Raw genomic sequence first — 25,983 nt, forward strand, 5'->3', positions numbered from 1 at the left:
ATTATGGATGATAAAGAGTAAATTACGTGAGGATCAAAAGCAACTTGTGATGCGTGTATGTGACAATCTACAGAATTGGTGAAAATGATACTTCAACACTCGTCAACTAGAAGCCCTCGAACGTGAACATGTTGAAATAACGAGTACAACGTATACGATACAAAAGTACAATGTATGCTGCTATGGGCAAATATTCAAATGTTGTTTTGTTTGTATTTTACAAATATGACAACCATTAGGCCGTCGTGATTAACGCAAAAATGTATTAAAAACTGAAAAGACTTATCCGATTCAGTTCAAAAGAAATGATCATACACGTTAAAAAAAATCATGCGAGCAAATTATTTTAAATTTTTATATACCATACTGCAGCAAATAAAACACACACGTTCAAAACGACTTCAATAACTATCAGAAGCAAAATTTTTCTCAAAGTCACTCCTACACCGACTGAGCTCAGCTTAGTGTTTCTACCTGAGGCATCCTCGGTCGCCTTCTTTGTATACCGCTCTGCAAAAGACAAGCCTCTATTCATTGACACCTGAGAACACCCAGCCGAGGAAAGTGCAGACTGCACCGCCACCTAGAGTTACTAGTTCAAGGTCGGGTTAGGGAGATCAAGGTCAGGTGAGGGAGGTCAAGGTCAGAATTGGGAGGTGAAGGTCATGTTTTAGGTCAAGGTCAAGATTCGGAGGTGAAGGTCATGTTTGGGAGGTCAAGATCAGGACTTAGGGGTGTTGTGATAGCACATGGAGAATGTCATATGTTTCTTTACCTGTTAATGTCGGGGTTTCTTAAGGTTAAGGAGTACTATCAGTCCGGGTAAAGATGGGGAGGTGTGGTAGTTTATATTTCGTGCCATACAATTCCGGAGAAGGTTATGGAACTGATTTCATGGTTACGTTAAAGGGATCATATAACTCAAAGTGAAGTGGTTTCCTATGAGGAACTGGCAGATTCTAGGTGCGAGTTTCAAAACGGCCACAACACGGATGGAGATATATATGGTAATAGGCAATAAATTATTGTCATGCTATTGTGTGAACATTGTGCTTTACATACAAGAAGACATATTAAGTATCAAGTGCTAACGGCGTCATCTATGAAAAGGTATTGCGTTTGTCCAAAGAGAAATGTTCAGCCAAAAACTCAGCCAAAGGAGAAATGGATTTCACCTAACGCTACATGTAACTAGCACGGTCACCGAGAGGCGCTATTAGGAACTACTCAAGACTTCATTGTCCATCAACTCTTTCTTAGCATCAGACATCTCATCAGGCTGATTTGGTAATAAAACTTCAACCGCTTCTGAAAGTATCACGGGTTCACACTGCACCCCACTTTCTTGATGTTCTGGCATTTCTCTACGTGTGACCATAGGTTCTATAATGGCCGGTAAGGAGCAGACAACTGTTCCCTGTCATGTACATGGCACGAAGACTGAACCAGACTTGTTTGGGGTAAAAGGACAACGTATCAGTCAGTTGAAGACTGGAATATGAACATGTGCAATTTACGCTTCACCATGTTGCATTGGTGGAAATATCTAAATACTATACAATACATGTCCATTTGCCAATCTGATATGATATTGAAAAGGATTGGAGCACATAGTAAAGTATACCTCAATTTTGATAGTGAGCTGTCAAAATGGTTGTCGGGCGAGTCTTACAATGTTATCTTACACTGTATTAACACTGTAAGCCTATCGATAATGTCACTATATGGGACATGTTGGCGAATTGAAATGTGACACATTGTGGTATATATATAATAAACATTATTATCGTTACATTAATTTCAGATTTCAAATATTAATATTAATATTTCATTTAGTGCATTGTATTTCAGTCCAGTTCACTATTTTCCTGTTAATTTCAACTGTATCATGGCTATGTGTTAAATATCTTCTGATTGTCCATGATAAAAAACATGCAGGTTATACACATATAGCATGCAATAGAGTTACGGTTGTAATTAATGGAAGTTGTCATAGAACCATTTAACAAATTGATAAATATTATATAGTTTTAAATAGTAACGAAGTTTGGATATTTTACCGTTCCCTAAACCCATACTGGTACAATTTGTTTCTATTGATGGTCGGCCGGTCGGGTAGCCAAGTGGTTAAAGCGTTCGCTCGTTCGATTCCCGACATGGGTACAATGTGTGAAGCCCATTTCTGGTGTCCCCCGCCGTGATATTGCTCGAACATTGCTACAAGCGGCGTAAAACCATACTCACTCACTCTATTGATGGTCACACTGGAGAGTGTTCGCTTATACTATCGCGAGGTAATATTTCCTTTGAAATCGCTGTTTGTGGTATCGAATCTCGACAGATCATGTCATATGGGAAATTGTTTGTTTCCAAGGATACGTTGGACAGAAAGAGAGTATTTTTTAGCAACTTTCAAATTGGTGTATACTTTCTTTTTTTAGAAGTTGAAATATCAGCAGTTCACCAAACTTCGGCGAATCAAATATGGAAAATATGTATAAATAGTGTCAGTTTCATTAAACCGATTCTAAATCAAATTAACTGTTATACTGTTAATAAACTTATCCCTTGTAACTGTAGAGTATTTATCATGATGCTGAATGGTTCTATTGACTACTTTTCTCATTTATTTCAGAATGAAAAATCCATGTAACGTGCACTAATCTATAATTAAATGATATCCTTTATTGACTATCTCTGACTAAGTTCAGGGACAGACAACCGTTCTTTGTTAATATGCGAGAGTCGCAATATTTCATGTTTACAGCCAACACAGAATTATAGGTTAATATTAATAAAAAAATCAATATATTTAAAGGAAACTAAATATAAGGCTTGTTACAATTACTAACTAAATGTGCTTTCAGTGACATCAATAAGTAATTAGGCCCAAGGTTAACTCGTAAGATCGAACATGCAAATATCAACATATATGCCATCGTTGAAATAAAGGAATATGTATGTGACAAAAAGTTTGATTATATACCAGCTCGCACATAAATTCACGTTGTAACAGCTAACATAGATTTTACGTGAATAAATAAAAAACAGAAAATATACCCGTGTCTATAATAGCTATAATTTTCCAAATTCATGTTGGAAATGTGCAAAACAATAACCTGCACGTATATATGTATCTGTAATAAACTTCGAACACAAATGTCTAAAGAGGGACAGGAGATCAAAGGAATGAAGTAAGCTTTAGCGTAACAAATATACAGGAGTCACATGTAATAACGATATCATTTAACCAGAACAACGACTGATATTTAACCCGAGTGAGTGACTGTCATTTAATGCCTCCGTATCTCGTACATATCAGCGTGTGAGGTTGATGTGCAAGAAAGTAAGAACTTTGGCGAAAGCCACGAGCAGGCAAGTGGCGCTGACTAACCAAGAAACGTAATCAGGGCGAATCTGGGATTCGAACCCACGATAATAGGTGTCTGGCACGCCCAAGGGACGCAACTCTGCACAGCGAATTACGGTGCTTTAGGGGAGTGGGGCAGGGTTCATTTAAACTACTGGGCTATCCCTGCCCCTTGTTAAACCCGAACGTAATAAATATGATAAACTTTATTTGCGAATTATATTCAAATTTCTCAAATACGACATTGTACATTATTACATTCCGTTGTGACTATCGCAAAACGTAGGTAAGGAAACCAACTTTGCCATGATCCTAAGTAAAAGAAAGAGATTACTTAAAAATAATTATACAAGAAGGCACTTACCTAAGGAGATGCCAACAAAACCAGGCTCTTCTCGTTTGCTTTTCTTCATACAGAAGTCCTTATCGGCTATGTAGGCGACAACGATCAAGGTTGGAAACATCAGGAAAGTAACAATGGCCTCCCACATATCAACAACGTTAGGGGATATGGCCATCAAGACTATAGCCAGCCACACGTAGGCGAAGATGCAGGTGAAGGCTGTGACGCCAAACACTTTGTAGCTACGGATCCTCCTGATCTCTCCGTCAGGGATAGAAACAATGCAGATGCCAGATATCACCAGCAAGTTAAACGCTGCAGAACCTACGATGGTTCCAGGACCAAGTTCTCCAGCTCTGAAACCATTACCAATGATTTCTATACAGGACAGAAGGATCTCCGGAGCACTAGTTCCTAAGGCCAGAAGACTCAGGTTGGCCACCGTGTCATTCCAAACCTTCACTTCTAGTTCCCTGATTCCTCCTTCGGCTGTTGCATCTGGTACTCGAACTATGGTTGTCTTGCTGGTGATTCTTTCTATAGAGCACATGAACACATCGGCGATGATGGCGACTGCCAGAAAGCACCAGAGCAGGCCGAGTAGGTAGAGGAAGGCACGGACCTCTGGTGCCCAGGTGAACTCGCTGATTACAGGGAGCAGGAGGGCCACATCTGAACAGGTGTAGTTCTTGACGAGTTCTTGAAGCTCCGCCTGGCTGATGGCAGGACTTCCAGTAAAATTCGCCATCCTGGCGTACTTTCTACAAACTCTACCACTGCCCAAACTTTAAATCTGTAAAAGAAATTGTACACATATAAAAGACATATCAAAATAACCACGTTAACTCAGAATACGGTTACCAAACGTTGACTAATAATGTGCATATTTGTTAAGTGCCATCTCCACACCGCAAAGCCATCTCAAACCGCTATGTTACTACCCCGGTCAATGGATCACTGTGCACGCGGCTTTCGTTCTCCGCTCCCTGGGGAGTATACAACCCAAGATGCCTGTGAGTCGCTAGAGGTTAACAGTCACATTGCCATCTCATCCTACCGGGTACCTATTCACTGCTGGTAGAACAGTAACACTTGCCTTGCCAAATAATGACACATGTGCTACAGGTGCTTCAGTGTGTGGCAGGATCGAAGCCCCAGAAACTCTCAGGAGTCAAGCCAGGTCTTAAATGCCACATAACAGCACTATGCTTATTCTGCGATGTCGTAATCGGACTGTGGCAGTTGCGTAATGCTTCAACCCATCTTTCTACTTTGTCGTCAAAATATGTGACGACATAACAACCAGTTTTATCCGGGGTGTATATACAACAATGCAAACTTCCTCATATGAGTTGTATGCTATTCCTAGCGCACAAACTATTTGCTGATAAATAAAGCAACACCATATTTGGTATGAATAACAACACATATTTGTTATATGTACTGTGTGGGTTATTAAATCCGAAATGTAATTGTAGTCTGTGTGTAATTCAAATCTCCCTCGTCCAAGTGCTAGCATAATACGTTATCCTACGTCGCCAAGCTTAGCTATGCAGAATTATTTCTTTAAGAAGTGCCAAAAACTTATGATCATGGGCTGATATCCCAGTTCGGTTTGAGTATGTTTTTGGGTTTGTCGGCTCAAGTACCGTGCTCTTGGGTTTCACCAAAGTGGTTAACCTCTATGACCTGCAACACTTCGGGTTACAAGATCCGGGGTAGAATAGGTCTTCAGCTTCCCATGTCTCGGAAGAGGCGACTAACGGGATCGGGTTATCAGAGTCGCTGACTTGGCTGATGCATGTCATCGTATCCCAATTGCGTGGATCGATGCTCATAATGTCAATCGCTGGATTGTCTGGTCCAGACTCGATTATTTACAGACAGCCGTTATACAGCTGGAATATTGCTGAGTGTGGCATTAAAAAACTAAACCAACCCACAAACAAAGAAACATTTCGAGCTTTCCTCTCACATCAAGGTGACACGCCGGGACTGAAGTACCTTCAGCGGCGTGTAACTAAATACCCCAAGCGGTAGATACATGAGTGTATAGCAAGCTCAGATACTTAATACGTCACCATGTACTGGGTAACACCTCATTATAGCTTCTGAAACACCTGGATAGCTCACGGGTTGATTTGACTGTAAATTAGCAAATTGGGACTCCGTTGATGGTCACAAGGTAGGCATTCGTCAATGTCTTGACGATCATAAATTCCCCTGCTCCGCACATGTAAATAATTGCCTTCGTCATATAGTTTGCCATGTACATGTATGATCGAAATGATCTGTGATTGACAGATGTCATTGTCATTTATAACAATTGCGATACGTAAAAACAGAAAGTACACGAACGGGGATTTTATCAAAGATACATTTCTATTCTATGGGAACATTACGAAATTACGGAAGCGTAGTAGGGCCATGGTGAAATTATTTTTGTCTAAGTATCTCCTACGTAGGACTTATTATCTCCTACGTAGGACTTAGTATCTCCTACGTAGAACTTACTATCTCCTACGTAGGACTTATTATCTCCTACGTAGGACTTACTATCTCCTACGTAGGACTAACTATCTCTTACGTAGGACTTAGTATCTCCTACGTAGGACTTACTATCTCCTACGTAGGACTTATTATCTCCTACGTAGGCCTTACTATCTCCTACGTAGGACTTATGATCCCCTACGTAGGACTTACTATCTCCTACGTAGGACTAACTATCTCTTACGTAGGACTTAGTATCTCCTACGTAGGACTTACTATCTCCTACGTAGGCCTTACTATCTCCTACGTAGGCCTTACTATCTCCTACGTAGGACTTATGATCCCCTACGTAGGACTTCACATCTCCTACCCTACCAAGTCCTACGTAGGAGATAGTTATTCTAGTCCATACTAAGTCCTACGTAGGATATAGTAAGTCCTACGTAGGAGATAATAAGTCCTTCGTAGGAGATACTTAGACAAAAAGAAATTCACCGTGGCCCTACTACGCTTCCGTACGAAATAACTAGCCTACGTAGTTTTTTTTAAATCTTCCTGGTGTAGTCATAGAACTAGAGCGCATGACGTAGAGTCAACATTCCCCTATGCGACCTAATGGCAACACGTGGGCGAAATGTTCTCATAAATGTTGAGATAAAAGAGGTGTTGACATGTATATTTCAATGCGGATTTGACGTCAGAAGCACGTGAGGTTGTCGTCATAGCAGTGTTTGGCAGCGACCTAGACAACTTCCTGGTAGCTCGATCGTGAATTGTGACACACCAATATAATGACGGCGTAGTGTTTAAATCGCTCCCTCGTCATGTCGAAGGTCTGGGTTAGATTCCCCAAATGGGTACATTGTTAGAAGCCCATTTCAGGTGTCCGCCGACGTGATATTGAATAGTGATAAGCGGCGTAAAACCGCACTCGCTCACTTTTGTGAATACAAGCGACAAAACCGTTTTGAAACGACTGAATTGAACCTGGTGCTATTTCTAAATACTTTTAAGTTATTTGGCTTTAGCGGCACTTTGAACAGTATTTCAGTTATATCACCATCGATCATAGCATCCGTGCACGATTAAGGGACACAACTCTTCACAGTAAATGACGTCCATAAGGACGAACGGGTCCTCCGTGTCCCCATAAACACATCTAGTGTGAGCATCAGTCTTGAACATAAAACTCGGTCGCTGTGCAAGGAATGTTGAAAAAATAATTGGACAATTTAGCGAAATGTTTCAAGCCTGCATTTTTAATAGATATGATTTATATTTTCTATAATTCTAAAAAAAACTCATTACTTATACCTAAACAATTCTTTCATGATAACGTCTATAATCTCTACCTCTACAGTAGAGGTAGAGCGTCCGCCAAGAGAGCGGAAGGACCGGGGTTCGATCCCCGGCCGCGTCATACCAAAAGACGTTAAATGATGGTACTTGTTGTTACCCTGTCTGGCGCTCGGCATTAAGGGGCTAAAACAAGGACTGGTAGGCTCAGAGTCAGTATACTGTGTCTGAGTGGGGTATTCATGTTAAACTGTGGCATGGTATCTCAGTGTGCTAGCACTATAAATCGGCATCAGTCCGGACTAGTACAAGCAGCCACACAAACACACACACACGTACATGCACGTCGCTATATAAGTGCAATAATCTTGGACGCGACGTTAAACCCAATTTTACCTCACCTCACCTACCTCTACAGCTCACCTGATATGGAGAAAGTTTAAGTTAGTTTCCGCCTCTCTTAACCTAAATGATGTATAAGAAGTGAAATACATTTTATTATCATGTACGGTACATTGCCTTAAGCCAGGGAAAGGTGGAGTACACATGTTGAAATTGACATGATATATACATGTCCTGCTGGGCAATGTATTAACTTCTCTCCTTGGAATGTCTCCCTCGCCCACCCATGACCCACTTCAAAGTAATGAATGATCCCCTTACGCCTCCTATTCATCGTGTATTGTCACAAGACACGTCCACCTGGGGACCAGTCATTGAAACCTAATACCCCATGTTGACTTCATTAGTGAGTGACACGACTACCCTGCACGCAAGAGCACAGCGTCTTTGTGTGTGTAGAATGGGGTACTTAATTGTATATGCAAGACTCGTTCTCAAATTGTAGAATTACTAGATTCCATGGCATTTGTACGTGTGTCTTCACGTAAATGAATAGTTATAATGATGTTGCCATTGTCGTAATTTCGTATAGTTACCCCACGTGTGTCTCTTTTGTTACCCTAGTGACTTCGTGAACACCTGGTGTCATAGTTGACTGTCATTGATCTATTCATATACTTTTCACCGCTGTTTTATTGTTTACGCCAAGTGGAATCTGTTTCGGCGGATTATCGAAACTGGGTATTCTCTTGCGCTGACGTTTCATATTTTCAGGAAGTATATTATTATTTCTGGAACATTACACTTAAATGACACAGACTCATTAATATTGGGAATAGTTGGGGTTAAACCTTTTTTAAACACTTTTTGAGGATAGAAATATGGGTCGGAATTCGAAGCGGTTATTACTTTGTTAACCCCAGGAGCACCGGCGTCGCACAGAAGGCCCGAGGATGGTAAGTGGTGTTTTAGAATCCCGGCCAACCAGAGCCCTCATGAATAATGTTTGGTTCAGTAAGATGCTAATATAATTACGCATTTCGTTGTCTCAGTTGTTTGTCATTGAAACATACAATACTACTTCAGCAACCCATGCGTGCCGAAAAAGGCGACTCTGCTTGTCGTAAGAGGCGACTAACGGGATCGGGTGGTCAGGCTCGCTGACTTGGTTGATGCATGTCACTGATCCCAATTGCGTGGATCGATGCTCATGATATTAATCACTGGATAGTCTGGTCCAGATTCGAGTATTTACAGACCGCCGTCATATAGCTGGAATATTGCTGAGTCCGGCGTTAAACAACAAACCAACCAACTGGAGCCTGCCTTAACATAAGAAAAGAGTATGGTGTGTTCAATGTCATAGCTGTGGACGGACTTGGCGGATGCCGTACGCGATTATTACCGTATGAACAGATTAGGAGTTAGAATGAGCAATTTGCGATTCTATAAACAGCAGTAGCAGCAATGAGCAACTATGTTGCCAGCAGCGAAATATTTAGTTGCTTAAAGCCAAAAAGTTCCCATCCGCTGAGGGATTGAGCAAAGTAAACAAAGAAAAACATTATGGTTTCAATAAACACACTTTAATGTGAAGCACTAAATGAATAAGTGCGTGCACAAAGTAATAAACGGTAGACATTATGCGTCGCCTCTATCGATCGCTTCGTGTAACCTGAGGGTGAGGATTATCATACTTTTACTGTTACAAAGTACAGATATAGTGTTGAGTACGGAAAGAACATCGAGGCATGTAAATAGGGGTTGTTGTTAGTTGCTATGCATATGGTCAGTTTCATTCGCACAGGACCACATTAATTACAGACAAAGTATTTAGTCACATCATGCCCTTTACTTGACATGCAGTGATAAGGCAAGACATCTAACTACAGGCGGATTCAGAGAGATCCGGGCACCATTCGTCGTGAGTATACAACGAATGCATTAACTCCTTTACTAGCTATTGGAATACCCTAAAGTAGGTCGTGCTGAATCTGCAACTATCTGGGACTCTCTTATGGCTTATTTAAATAGCTGAAGTACCCACCGCACAAGGTTTGATAGATGGGATACAATCGCTGGTTGGTTGTCGAGGGAATAAACCAGTTGTATGCCACTTTATTCAGTCCAACATAAAGATTGACTGCATCGGCGTGGATATGAAATCTGTTATGTATGGTGGCCATTATTACAGGGAACAGGTGTCACTTATAGTCCTGGTACGACTGTGTCTGGAGCTTAACACTTTTACTTTATACTGTCCACTTTCATCATCTTGACTCGATATTTTATATTTCAAATCCATATAGATAAACTTCTGGTTTAACCCATCCTTCGAGGCCATTTCTTAAAGTGAATATGAAACAACGTACAATTCACCAACTCAACTCGTGTAGGCTAATTTTAGACTTAAATGTTTCATGTGACTTTGAAGATTCTTTGAAATGGAAGTAAAATGAGCAAGCGAAAAATTTGTTTATGGAGTCTATCGATTCATTCTAATTGTGAAGGGTGGTGTGGTAGCCTAGTGGTTAAAGCTTTTGCTCATCGCGCCGAACATCCGGTTTCGATTCCCTAAATTGGTACAATGTGTCATTCCCATTTCCTGTGTCCACCATTGTGGGATATTTCTAAAACAGCCTAAAACCAACTCACTCACTCTCCAATTGTATAGATTAATGAATTTTCGGATAGCAAATCAAGAGTGAGTGAGTGTGTATGGTTGTACGCCGCTTTTAGCAATATTCCAGCAATATCACGGCGGGGGACACCACAAATGGGCTTCACACATTGTACCCATGTCGGGAATCGAACCCGGGTCTTCGGCGTGACGAGCGAACGCTTTAACCACTAGGCTACCCGACTGCCCCAGCAAATCAAGACGTTTACAAAGCAACTAATCCTGCCATTAAAATGGTCCGGACTTTGGGTCGTCCGGGGTACCGTATTCACGAAGGTGCATTATACATGTAAGTCTAGTATGTCCAACACTACATATATGGTCCCTCTTTCATCACATAGTGTAGCACTGGTATGACGAGATTACAAAAACAGGTAATAATATTTCCTGCTGGAGAATGTAGGCGTGTGGGGAATGTGTGGGCAGTTTGGCCTGCATGACTGACTCAGAGATGACCTATATGTACCAACACAACTATGCTTCACAATCCCACGTCATTTACATACAAAGTATGCAAGGATCTTAAACGTCAACGCAAAATGTTTCAAAATAGTCACGAATGGAAATTAGTAACGTGTCATGAACTCTGCTACCTCGATATACCGTTTGAGTCGATTAAATTTTATGGCCCCGTCAGAATCCAACTCGATATACCGTTTGAGTCGACTGAATTTTATGGTCCCGCCAGAATCCATATCCTTATAGTCTAATATTGAACGATCCATTGTTTATCTCGAACTACGGGTAACACGACTTAATTTGATTGTCCACGGAACTTCGAGTTAAAGAGGTCTCACTGTATTTTGTGAATCTGTAAATGCCACCCGATCCTTTATCCAGGGACTATTTCACAAACTTTAACTTTTTTATCATAAGCTACCCTGATAATCAGGATCGCAAATACAGGGCGCATCCCAGTGTCTTGTCAAGTTCATCTACAATTCTCAGTACTTGATATAGAAACGTAGTTATACTATACTTACTGAGTTCATAAATATAATCGTTGCTTTTAACATGTATATTTTGTATTTTAAAGTTACAAAATAACACAGTGGCATTCCACCCGGAAGTCACGATTCGCTTCAGTTGATTGTTCATTGTCTATAACACTTCCCACTCGTCCCTTTCTGTAACCCGAGACCTTTTTCCCGAAATGACAAGTGAGTAGGCGAATGCACGACGACATGCATCTCTGAGGATGCGACCTGTTCTCACCTAACCTCCAACTGACACAGCACACAGAGAAGATACACAGAGAGTATGGCGTGACCTTGTATGCTGGCTGGTAGTTATGCCAAGCAGAGACCATATAATAGATTTGCCAAGATCCTGACAGTGAGGGATAGAAATCGGGAGAATTGCCAGTTTAACGTGGTTCACAGAACGGATATTGTCTTGTCATAACTAGATTACGAGCATATGATTGCTTGTAGTCGCAGCTGAGCGTGTAACACAATGGGTCGCCTTAGTTACAGTAGATTTCAGTGGTATGTGAGCGTTTTCTGTTGCACCTTTGCTGGTGGTGGTGTAGATTTATCACAGCAGGGAGTTTCAAGAACATGCGTCGGTTGATGTGACACTCGTGTGTGGAATCGAACCCAGACATTTTACTTTGCACGGGGTGATGTTGTGGAAATATTGCTGACGATGGCGTTAAAGTCGTCTATGAATAGTGAGTGTGAGTGTGTATGGTTTTACGCCGCTTGTAGCAATATTCCAGCAATATCATGGCGGGGGACACCAGAAATGGGCTTCACACATTGTACCCATGTCGGGAATCGAACCCGGGTCTTCGGCGTGACGAGCGAACGCTTTAACCACTAGGCTACCCGACCGCCCCGTCTATGAAAAGTACCACATGGCCTTCACATGAGGGTGCTAGGTAGGGTAGACACGTGGAGTGAGTGAGTGAGTTGGTTAAACGCCGCTTTGAACAGTATTCAAGTAATATCACGGCGTGTCAGCTTAATGTGGGAGGAAAGCCCAAAGTGACGCAGGTCTCAGACGTTTACCACTTCGGTGAAACCCACGAGCAGGGACATGGTGCTGACAAACCTAGAAACATAATCGGGGCGAACCGGGATTCGAACCCACGACCATAGGTTTCTGTCGCGTCCAAGGGACTTAACTCTTCGAATTGCATGCCTCAGACGTCTTGGCCACGCGTGTCCACTGTAGACACGTGGAAGCAGTTTTCGTTGACCTCGTATTATTGTGGCTTGTGTATATATGAATACATTTGTATGTGCCACCTGCATTGTACATGCCGTCACTTAAACTCATGCGATATACGAACATGACTATTGATATATGAATTCGGTCTCTTCGTGAACGTAAAAAAAGGTATCGTATTGAAGCACATGTTTACGACATGCAAATATGACCAGAACTGACACGAGTGTCTTCCTCAATTATTCCTGACGTAAAGCTAAAAAAGAATTTCAATGACTCGAGAAACTGGTTATTGAATATGTGTGATAATAGTGTAGGTTTCTCACGCTGTCGTAGCTGACATCTCTTTCTGAAAGGACAACGAATTAGGCGTTGACATGACATTCTTTGAATCTTAGTTACCAATACATTGAATCTTTTTACCAGAGTCACTAATATCAAAAGTCTGAATGTACAATTAAATAATGTTTCTGCGCAAAGGCAGAAAGAAAAATATTAATGGTGAGAAAATGGATGTGTCTTTCCGATAAACTTGGCATTTAACGTCAATACCCCGGTAATGCTCGTATTCTTACAGGGGCGGTGGTATAGCCTAGTGGTTAAAGCGTTCGCACGTCGCGCCGAAGACCCGGGTTCGATTCCCGACATGGGTACAATGTATGAAGCCCAATTCCGGTGTGTCCCCCGCTTTGATATTGTTGGAATATTGCTAAAAGCGGCGTAAATTCATACTCACTCACTCATATTCTTACACATACATGTATCTATCAAATTAAAGCAATTTGATTTGATTACTTCTACGCTTGTGAATCAATATAATTATAATAAAACATCAACGCCAGAGAATAACCAGTCTGGATTATCCGCCGAAATAGATTCCATTGGGCAAAAAGGCAAAAAAGCTGCGAAATATATATGAATGGATCACTGAAAACCAGTGATGACACCAGTTTTCTCGAAAATTGTAAGGATGCCTGCCCTACCGGTGGCGTATCCCTGAACGAAATGTTGCCTCGTATCAATGGCATCGCTCACTATCTTTATGGCACCCAAAAGGCCTTCAGAAAACCGTCGGGGCGGTCGGGTAGCCTAGTGGTTAAAGCGTTCGCTCGTCACGCCGAAGACCCGGGTTCGAATCCCGACATGGGTACAATGTGTGAAGCCCATTTGTGGTGTCCCCCGCCGTGATATTGCTGGAATATTGCTAAAAGCGGCGTAAAACCATACTCACTCACTCACCCACTCAGAAAACCGTCACCATCTATCAGCAAGAACACTCGATAAACGAATACCTATGACCTACAATCATAAACACTATATTGGTAAGTCAACATCCATTCATGCATGCATAGCTAGTTTCTTGTATTTAGTATTTAGTATTAATACAGAAACACAATCATCGCGAAACCATTAGTTTCCAAAAGCTCTTTGGTGATAACATTTAAATGTGAACAGAGGTGCTTCAGCTTGGGAGTATATTTACTTAGCTCAACGGCCTTGAACCACGAAAACGTATGAATCATCAAGGCGTTTGCTGACGACTACAGCGTGTATGTATTTTGGATGTATTTATTACTTTCGCCAACAATTTCCCTGCAGCGCTTTGCGGTAGTTACACGCTGTCACAGAGCTTTCCCTAACGCCAATTCATCACCACCTAAATTCCAAGATGTATACAAACGTTAACGGAGAGTTGTGTGCTCTGATGATAAATACATAACCTAACGGTATAGCTGTTTATACGTTTGCATTATAAATAAGTGTCATATTTTTCATACGATAGTTTATTTTTATGGCCACATCGCACTGATAATGTTAAAAATAGCCGTGTCAGGCAACACGAAGATAGAGATATTGAAAGCACTTTGATCCTGTTTATACGTGCTTTAATAAGGCTTGAAAGAACGTCACGACCTCCATTTGGGACAACACGCTATCTTGGGAACGCTGTTGTGTTTGCTTTGAGGGTGACACAAAAAATCAACAGTGTGTAGCGTTACTACGCGAATAATGCAAATAGTGCAGGTGTACGCTCTCTTAATGGGTAATACTGTAAGGGTAACGCTATTTTTCGGGGCATTATCATTTGCAGAAGCCCGAGGTCTTCCATTAACTGCCCGACGAAGGAGGGCAGTTGAAAAGACCGAGGGCTTCTGCAAATGATAATGCCCTGAAAAATAGCGTTACCGTTATTATAGCTAAAATGGATGGAATTTGTTATCAAATAAAAAGAAACAACAATGTCGATTTTGAAACATCTACTGCAATCAACCCGAATGTCACTGACCCACTTTTACAAATAAGGAAACGTCATAGAACAAACCAGATGACGTCACTATTGAACGTTACGTCACCTATCCCTATCCTATGACGTCACCTAACAACGGGCGTGATAATGGCCCGTCGTCAAGTAATGTGAGGGCATTATCAAGTTACAGTGGCCCGCTCATTTCTGATAACATGCGGACGTTTTTATGATAATTCTATCCATTTTAGCTATAATGGTAGCCAGTGGGTATATGTTGCAATGTTGGAGTCCAGTCTTTGAGCAGTTACAGCCACTTGATACGTAGTGGAGTCTGGCTGGCTGTTAAGTGTCTCGCAAAAACGTGGTCACTTTATTGAGATCAATTATTGATGATCCAACGGCCTTCGTGGTTATTGTGTTAGGATGTGTAACGGGATGGAAGGTGTTTGTGCACCTCGGTTGACTTACAATCTCACACTCGGAGAAGACTGAGTGAGTTAGGTTTAACGTCACTTTGGACCGTATTATATTTATATCACGGCGTGTCAGCTTAATGTAGAAGCGTGATTGAGTGAGCTGGGTTCAACCCCGCTTTGAACAATATTTAATTTTATCACGGCGTGTCAGTTTTATGTAAGAAAAACGTGATATGAAGCATATATGGTCTTACAGAAGAAATAAATTCATTGTCTATAGATAAACAATAAAAAGCGTTAACTTGAAATAGATGTTGTAGATGAAATGAATTAACTTCAGTTATAACTGTGTGTATTGTGTTTAAGTCTTGTAGGGGTCGGTCGGGTAGCCTAGTGGTTAAAGCGTTTGCTCGTCACGCCGAAGACCCGGGGTCGATTCCCGAAATGGGTACAGTGTGTGAAGCCCATTTCTGGTGCCCCCGTGATATTGCTAGAATATTGCTTAAAAACGGCGTAAAACCATACTCACTCACTTTCAGTCTTTTAGAAATTTAACAATTATCGTCATTCACATTAACGTGTATCCAATGATGAGATGGGTTTGGACATTTAAAGTGCAGTTTTAGGATTATCAGTTGTCAGACTGAGAAAGTGAGGTGATTTGGTTTTATGCCGCTTTACACTTTCTTCCGCATGGGGATTCGACCCCTTGTCTTCGGTGGGATGAGCCAATGCTTTGACCACAAGGTTACCCCCAAACAACAACTTCTACTGAAATATTTATATGAAAATAAAGTAGGTTAACTTCAACGTGAATACATTGACACAGTAAACATGCGAATTTCAATTTACGATTCAACATCAAATACATTCTCCTCATCAGCTGTTCGTCAAAGACACTAGGAGGTATCTCCCCTCAAGGAGGATGCTCTCAACACACTCGGCTGTCACTAAATGTCTGTCGTTACCTGTTCCGTCCATTCATAATGTCCCGAAAGACCAGGACTAGTTGGGATTGGCCGCATATTCACCTTACAAACTTGTCATGTCATCCATTTAGTATTCTTTTCATTTGAATCTTTCCTGAATAGGTCCTGTATCTCTGCTGGAGGCAGTTTTCAATGTACGACTCGGGCTTTATTTAGGTATGTGTTTATGAATCGCTATGAAATAGCGATGATACCAGATGTTCGCAACAAGTGGAGCATTAAGCTAATTTCCAAAGGGGCATTGTCTATGGTCACAATGGTGGTAAAGTGTTGATGATACTGTAAAAGTGCATGCTTTGACCCACTGCTACAAGTACATATAATTTGGTGAGAGGTGTATTCAATTATAGCCAAAACATGGGCTTAGCCGTGACTAACAATACAGCGCACTGTGACAACTTGCAGTGCTAACTGTCTCCCAAGGGACTGCCTGATCCAGGTCCGATGTCATTTCCCAGACCACCGTGCCGCGTCTGTTGAACAGCATATACATAGGAACAATATACTTGAACATGGAGCTGTAGTATTGATGCATGCTGCACAACCATACTTTGTCAACCGTGACATGGCTGTCAGATCTTGTACTGCAGTTTTACCGTAAGGTAACCGTGACATAAATGTAACATTGCTGACTGCTTGTATCACAGACAACCGTGACATATATGTAACATTGCTGACTACAGCTGTATCACAGACAACCGTGACATATATGTAACATTGCTGACTACAGCTGTATCACAGACAACCGTGACATATATATAACATTGCTGACTACAGCTGTATCACAGACTACCGTGACATATATGTAACATTGCTGACTACAGCTGTATCACAGACAACCGTGACATATATGTAACATTGCTGACTACAGCTGTATCACAGACAACCGTGACATATATGTAACATTGCTGACTACAGCTGTATCACAGACAACCGTGACATATATGTAACATTGCTGACTACAGCTGTATCACAGACAACCGTGACATATATGTAACATTGCTGACTACAGCTGTATCACAGACTACCGTGACATATATGTAACATTGCTGACTACAGCTGTATCACAGACTACCGTGACATATATGTAACATTGCTGACTACAGCTGTATCACAGACAACCGTGACATATATGTAACATTGCTGACTACTGCTGTATCACAGATTACCGTGACATATATGTAACATTGCTGACTACAGCTGTATCACAGACAACCGTGACATATATGTAACATTGCTGACTACAGCTGTATCGCAGACTACCGGGACATATATGTAACATTGCTGACTACAGCTGTATCACAGATTACCGTGACATATATGTAACATTGCTGACTACAGCTGTATCACAGACTACCGTGACATTTATGTAACATTGCTGACTACAGCTGTATCACAGACTACCGTGACATATATGTAACATTGCTGACTACAGCTGTATCGCAGACTACCGTGACATATATGTAACATTGCTGACTACAGCTGTATCGCAGACTACCGGGACAATACTGACTACAGCTCAACCACACATCGCCGTGAAATATCAGTAACAGACGAGCCTAAAGTGCAAGATTTAACGAGAAACCCAGGCTCGCGATGACCTGAGTGGGCGAGGAGACAACGTTGTGAGGGTGTGGTCGGACCCACAGGTACACAGGCCCACGGGAAGGTGGTTGGTGAATGTTAATCCTCCATTATCACCCGGGTCAGTGGGCAGGTCGAGCAGCATACCTGACAAGTCTCCAGTACAACCATCCCGACCCGTCATATACTTCACACCTAGCTCTGCGCCTAAACATAGCCAGTCTAGACTTTCCCTGGGTGGTGTCTATCGTAGATAAGGCCTCGGTGAATACGCGGTTATCCTGTTGTAGTAACTGATACCAAAGCGTGGGTGTATGTATGTATGTATGTCGATAGCGCCATTACGTGACATCAACCTACCTCTACCCAAACTGTGACTGTTGCCAGTGAAAACAGATATAATCCTTCTTTCTTCTGTGTAGATCAGTAACAAAAATTAAATAAATCTTCAAACTTAAACATATCAAACTCATAGCAATGTTACTCGGCTTCTTTTATCCTATTTGAAAAAACACGTCAGACCATACCTAATCAAAACTGGTTAAAGGTGTGTGGGAATATACACACTAATGTGTAGACAGGCCATAACATCATATATTCACATCATCCGTCAGAATCTATCAGTACCAGGCAATGAGACTTAGCGTGAAACACGATGGCAAGATTTCAATCACTTAATAAAACCTCTTTGCCTCGGGAGGGATTATAATCTCCCTTTAATAATATAGGCCCTACTTACAAAAACACCATTTATGCCTGTCTTGGTCGTTATTCATACACAGTAGCACATTCTAAGTCGGAAACTCTTTAATCCTGCAGATAGCATCATTCTGGACGATTACCGTTAGGAGCGATTTAAAATTATACAAAGTGACATTACTCCATATCAATGGTTCGATTATCCGGACATTTGTTGTCTCGACCGAGCCCCATGGGAACGGTAACGTGCGGATTAACGGTGTTTCACTTCTCTACATTAAAGTTATGTGGAAAATAATTCACACAATTTATTAATTGTTACATCTTTAACGACAATTACGTTTATTCTTGGGAAAAGATTGTGTCATTTGCACCTACATATAATTAATGTCTTAAATTAAGAAATGTCACATTTTCTACGTTTATGAATCATGGACACATGTGTAGTATCTGTGACGTAATCTGCGGTCTGGGCGTAACAAAGTCCTGCTCAAAGATACAGCTGCCAGATTGCTGACAAGGACGTGACTTTTATTTCCTGCACTCACGACCGATGGGAGTATACCCAAGAGGTACAACGTATGTCATATTCTGTATGAGTCGGACATCACCGCTTGTCAACATCGCCCACAGTCCGTGGCTCAACGCTAGGCGTTGGCTTGGCGGACCTATTTGTTTTGTGTGTTTGTAAACGTCGCACTCAGCAATATTCCAGCTATATGATGGCGGTCTGTAAATAATCGAGTCTGGACCAGACAAGCAACCATTTGACACCATCAGCATCGGTCCGTGCAATTTGGATACGATGACATGCATCAACAAAGTCAGCGGGCCTGACCACCCGATCCCGTTAGTGGACACTTTCGACAAGCATAGTCTCCTTTTATGGCAAGCATGTGTTGCTGAAGACCTACTCAAATCCGGATGTTCACGGGTCGGTTGGGCGCAAGTGAACGTGTTTTACAGCGCATTCGACTTTAGATGTGAATATTTTGAACAGCAAAGAAAAACATTAATTGATAATAAATATCTAAACTGGTCAAACATTATTTCCTTTAAGCATTTGATGTCAAATATGAGAACTTACAATCTTAAAAAGCTGTCTAATTTTGTAAAAATATTACTTTCTGCACTAAAGTAAACCACTGTTGCCATTTGATCACATTGTATTTTTGTATATATATATGTTATTACGTTGCTCGTATACCACCGGCCGGTGGTTTGAGTTAAAAAGAATTGAATTGAATTGACTATGCTGTCTCGCTAACCGTTATCTTCCTGATAAAACTAACATTGTGAGTGATGAGGTCAAGTGTTGCACTTCAGTATCTGCTCCAAGGTGACGTCAAGACCTACTGAGACTCTCGCGGCGTGACACCGTCAGTTCAGTAATGTCATATGAATCACGGAGTACTTCACATAGGTATACAATTCTAAGCGGTTACGTTCATTCTCATTCATTGGTATAAACGTGTATGTGATTGACACAATACTACTTCCAGAGCTGTTGTTCCGGTAGACTAAAATCTAGTCTCTGAAATGAACATATCGTACATAAAAAAACAGTTGTTCAGTTATCTTAATAAAAATATAATAAAAAGGAGCCCAGTGACTCTCTTCATTTTACTGCAGTGATCTAGACTTGCCAAACATTATAGACTTGCATGGGCTGTATTTGATATATATTTGTATCAGGGTCTGTAAGACAGACTATTGTTCCGGATCTGTATGTGCTCCCTGATGTCATTTTTGTTCTAAGAGCAAGCTCACCCCCAGCGCGTGACACCTTCGTTACACTCTCGGTAACATCGCCACCTAACACAGTGGGGAGCTTTGACTGGTGGCAGCGATGGTGTAGAGAGCTCCGCGAACGGGCTATCGCTGTGAGGAGCTTGTTCTAAGACACGACGAAATGGGGATCGGGGGTCCATTAATGTGACTTTGCTCGTGGTGTGTCATCGTATCCCTATGTCTTGGATCGTTGCTCATGATTTCAGTCACTATTTTGCCTTGTACAGAGTGAATTATTTACAGGTCGTGTTTATATGGCTGGCATATTGCGGACAGTGTTGTCAACACATTCATCATTCATTCAATCACTCGTCTTCAGCCTTAACATCATTAATTCTCTGGTGGACAATTATAAGCCATCAACATGTGACGTGGCTATAGATTCGACAGAGTGAATGAGTTTCTTTTAACGACGCTTAAAACCGTATCTCATTTATGGCATATCATGTATGTTGAATATGAGACAAAACCCCGAAGTGATTCAGATCTTTGACCATTCGTCACCACTCGCCCCTTTCCGTAACCCGCTATTCGGCTTGTCCCGGAATAACACGAGTTAGTCACGAATGATCTTTGACGTTCGCCACTTTGCTGAAACCTACGAGCACGGGTAAGCCGCTGATAAACCAAAATTTATGGTCAGGGCGATCCTGGTATTGGAGCATACGATCCTCTAACGTGTAAGGGACGCACCTCTGCACAACGAATTGCGGCGTTTTCGACGACTGGCCACTCGTGTCCCCGCTATACGTGTAGGCGTCAAAGAAGTTCAACAGGAACATCAATCTGCCCCCGCGTCCACCCACGAACAAAGGAACTCTCGTTATCCCCCGAAAATATCTCACCTGAGTCTTACCTGTTGACACAAACTGTTTACCTATGCACAATTTAAATATAGTTTACATGCACGAAATGTGCACCGCCTCAGTTGACACACATCTCTTGTACATTTAGCCTTTGGATATTCCAGTCAAGCCGGGTCGTGGCGTGTTACTGTGACAGATACAACATTGTACATATTTATTTTATTCACCTTCAGTATCTGCTTTTAAGTGTTCAACTTTAAACATAAATCATTAGTTAAGATAGATTAAATGTATTTAATATGTCCTTCATGTTGTAAGCCTTAACAAACCCAAGCCAAGACGTGCTCAACTGATTGGCCAAGCTAACCCTCAAAGTTGACCCTTTGTCTCACTGCATGTTCTCAGTCTGCACACATTTCCTGCACAGACAAGTTGACAGGTGAAATCACCTAAAATCAGGTTAGTATAATATATATGTGTATACTTGTATGTTATTGCAGTTAAATGTTGCAGTATATTAAACCTATAATATTAAACTTAACTAAACGTGTTATATATTATCATATTCTCAGTTACAATCTATTTAAGTAAATGTGGTAAACAAGACTTCTAAATTGTAAGCTTTGGTAATTACTAATACATCACTTTTCTGTCTCTTTATTCTTGTATGTATGAGGAAGAATGTATGTGTTGTTTTATGGAATAGGCTATGTTTTAAATGCTTTTGTGATCAGTTATGTATAATATACAGTCTGTACTATACGGGATCAGGAGAAATATTTTAACGTGTATGTAAATAGTCGTGTATGTAAAGTCGATGATTGCATTATGTATATTGTTAATATTACTTACCATTCCTTTTAATATGTTTCAGGGTGTATATCCTAGATAGATATAAATATTACAAATCCATTGGCCGAATAAACGTCTCTCACCCGTAGCGTGTGTTTGCTTATCGCTCATTCACTGCCCTGCTACATTACCACTGAACACTGACGAAAGAAAATATATTATAAAAATAGACATGCACTTATTATCCTTAGCGACTGGAGTGGTCAATCATTCAACCGCACCGTGGGAGATAAAAATAACTAATTCTTTCCTTTCATGGTTTACTTGTTACCGCTCGTAGATTGCGAGGACGTGAATGCGCTAATACAACATACATGATTTTCGCTCCATCAGGTAATATGATTTATTCACGAAGGAAGGCTATTTTCATGTTAATCACTTAGATACACGAACGTGACGCATGGACACACTACATTAGCATTATAATATTCTTTGATATATCATAGGAGATATTCTTGAATATTCTTTGCACGATGAGGGTGAATGTTATTTGCTATACTTCGCAAGACTAGATAGCTGGTGAAATTATTGTTTAGCTGTTAACGATTACCCATTTCTTAACGGCGTCATCTCCAAGTAAAACTTTCAGGTAGTTTAGTTCATGAAAACTAAACTAGTTCATCTTCTTAGAAAGGAAACACACTTGCAGCTAAATCGCACAAATTCCATTTCCTACTTCGTGTACAGCTATAAACACTATCAAAATATTAACCATCCACAAATACTTCTGCAAGTATGATATTCCACTGTTTGCAGCTCTTACTACTTCGAAACTACTCGGAACTGCATCCTACAAAAAAGTATATTTCTATGTTTTAATGATGTATTCCGATGTAAAAATATGAAAACGCTGCGTCAGCGTTTTTTTTTATATACTTGCGATGAAGCATACAACACAAGCAGTCAAATAGAATTTCAACAGGAAATTGAAAGTTTCGTCAACACCAATACCACATACCCGCAGGGAACTTCAACGAATGATTCAGTTCCCCTCGGCTACACAACTAGAAATGGGTCACGATTTCCTTGACGCTTCATCAGATATCATTATGTTGTTCTCTGGCTGTATCGTGTCAACATAATAAACACACGAGAACACAGCGTCGTCTGTCCTAATTTTGTTTTGATGTACGTACTAGTTTCCATTGTATATCCGGACCAACACAGCCAAACAGATGACTCATATAAAAAATAGCAAATTGCTGAGTTTAATTTATCATGGTTTGGCCTATCCATTATAAGCCTCGGGTTATGGCAGATTTAATGGGGTGGAGACACGATGAGGTCAGGGCTGTTTGTACACAGAAGTATAACCTGTTGCCGTGACGTCCATAGGGTACCTATTGGGCACATAGTTTCAGAGGGCGGGGTGTTTCAGTGATGAAACTTGACTGTAGAACACGGGTTAATAGTTTTATAAATATAATATGGCTATCTCAGTTCGTGTCAAGTATACTTGTTGTCGCAAGTGAAGAGAGTAATATTGTATGTCCAGTCTTGTGTACTTAACACAAATTGTATAAATATTGACCATGTACAAACTGGTTCTAACGTACCTCGACATTCCAAGCATATCACGGCGTCATGGTAACTTGCGGCGAATGAGTGAGAGAGTGAGTTGGGTTTAACAGTTTTTTAGCAGTATTTCAGTCAATGTCATGGCATCTCAATAAGAATATGTAACAATAGCCACAGACCCCTTTCTGTAATCATAAGAAATAAAATCGTAGTCCATTGTACGATTCCGACTATATTATGAGAATGTGTGTATAAATCACTATATATCAAATAGTGATGATACCAGGTGTTCGCAAAAAGTGGCTCCTACGGTGGCATGTATTACAAACACTTGTAAAGGCAAGTCAATTATTCACCTACAACAACACGGGAACGTTAGGATAGCAGGCACTCAATGTAAACAACAAATTGAGTTCATTTTGAAAATGTAATAGTTAACGTTATAATGGCAACCGGGGCAGTATCGAATAGCTAAATATTGATGATTCAGCGTTACCAAATATTCGCATATGCACTTCATCCAAAGAGAGAGTTTATCTCGTGGTTTCATTTATGATACAACTACCAGATGCTGGTTTGACTATTCATTTCACACAACCAAGATATTCGAAGAATGCAGATGGTGACGAGAAACTGTCAGGCCCTTTTCATATGACGCATACCACGGTGTCAATGGCGTCACTGGTTTGTGTCAATATTTCTACTTTACTTCATAGGTGTGTGTGGGGCGATAGGGTAGCCTAGTGGTTAAAGCGTTCGCTCGTCTCGCCGACGACCTGGGTTCTATTCCCGACATGGGTACAATGTGTGAAGCCCATTTCTGGTGTTCCCCGCCGTGATATTGCTGGAATATTGCTAAAAACGGCGTAAAACCACACTCACTCACTCATAGATTTGTGCATGGGCGCGAACACTCTGCGTACAGTAACATTATTGTGAAGTGAATCTTAACGAATTTGTAATAAACACACATAGAAAAATGTTCAAATTACAATTTACGAATATAGCAGGATAGCATTGATAATCAGCTTCCCGATCTGCTTTGTCATATCATTTAATCATCATGATGGGTCCATACTGAATATTTACTCAGCACTAACGCAAAACGTGCAGATAGGTATAGTAGATATTGGCGATGTACAGGAACATTCCTCCAGCTGTTTGCACTAAACCAGCTTACAAACATGTACATTATGTCGCCACCTGGTGCCATTCTGATTGTAATACCTTCATAAATCATCAACATCACTGAAAGATGGCGCGCAGGCCATGGTACAAATATGACCATGAATACCGACATCAATATTCTTGCGAGAATAATTCTCCATCATGGCTTCTGAAAAGGACATGTTGTATGCCATGTGTCATTCTTGTGATATAGGTATATTTACAGTGGGCCTGGAGGTTGATATTGTACGGTATTGGACTATTGGAAATCATTTAATGTATTCAAATGTATACATACATATACATTGGGCAACAAGTGGTTGAAGGTGTAACAATAGTCATTCAGTAGTGTAGCTTGCATGTAACACGTGGTATCGTGGAATTGATATTTGAAAGGTCTGATTTCTTGTAAATTGGTATTGATCACTTGATCGGTACATATATGTGACGTAAGGTGTTACGTAGACATACCTGGATTAATTAGTCGTTAGTCTTACAGGTATAGCTTGAAGCAGATTATTGCAACGCATTCTTAAGTTCACATCTGGTCTAAATGTCTTGCTGTTGAAACGTCACATGACCTGCTGAAAGGCTTGGAAATGTCAAATGCTCATTTCCATGTGAATTTGTAGTCTCTGTGATGCAATTAATAATTGACATGTACACCGCCACCTGTTGAATTCAAAATCATTAAGTGGAGTGCTGATGCGTATAATATATTGATCCTTGCACAGAAACTAGAACAAAGGCATACACAGTTTGACAAGAATACGTGATGACAGATTGGCCCTGAGCTGACCCATGTCCAGTGGACATAGGGAGGAAATCAAGCATAGCAAGATATTCAATATCAATTATAAAACGCGCGTAAGTGTTGCGTATTGTGATTAGTTCTATTCATTATTTCATACACATGGTCTCATTTCGACAAACGACTGACATTAAGCAACCACGACTTGTTGGTTTTCCTACATCAGTGTTTCTTGTGTCCCCCGCAGTGATATTGCTGGAATATTGCTAAAAGCGGCGTAAAACCATACTCACTCACTCACTACGTCAGTGTGGTGATTATCGGTTATATTTATGAATTTATGTGATCGTGTCGCGATGAGATTAAAACATTAATGGCGTTTGCCGTCGCGCCATCATTGACACAAATGACATCGACAAACGATATCACAGAATCATTCATAATCATTGGTAAAATATTGATTATACTC

General features: G+C 40.8%; 1 protein-coding gene across 6 annotated transcripts in view; it reads right to left on the reverse strand.

The window, feature by feature from the left end:
* The window catches only part of LOC124132602 (sodium/calcium exchanger 3-like), a 72,540-nt gene that overhangs the window by 26,327 nt on the left and 20,230 nt on the right, over window positions 1–25,983 (reverse strand). For 3 of the 6 annotated variants that reach the window (XM_046496588.2, XM_046496592.2, XM_046496589.2), the window contains exons 2-3: window positions 3,735–4,506; window positions 475–510 (exon numbers count right to left, since the gene is read on the reverse strand). In XM_046496588.2, the coding sequence (XP_046352544.2) occupies window positions 475–510; window positions 3,735–4,461 (763 nt within the window). In that variant the 5' untranslated portion in view covers window positions 4,462–4,506. Of the gene's footprint in view, window positions 1–474; window positions 511–3,734; window positions 4,507–4,809; window positions 4,898–25,983 lie in introns of those variants that run through there. The other 3 variants (XM_046496593.2, XM_046496594.2, XM_046496591.2) reach the window with 2 other exon arrangements.

This window comes from Haliotis rufescens, unplaced genomic scaffold (assembly GCF_023055435.1).
Source record: "Haliotis rufescens isolate VD_foot unplaced genomic scaffold, xgHalRufe1.0.p SCAF_11, whole genome shotgun sequence".
Classification (NCBI taxonomy): domain Eukaryota; kingdom Metazoa; phylum Mollusca; class Gastropoda; order Lepetellida; family Haliotidae; genus Haliotis; species Haliotis rufescens.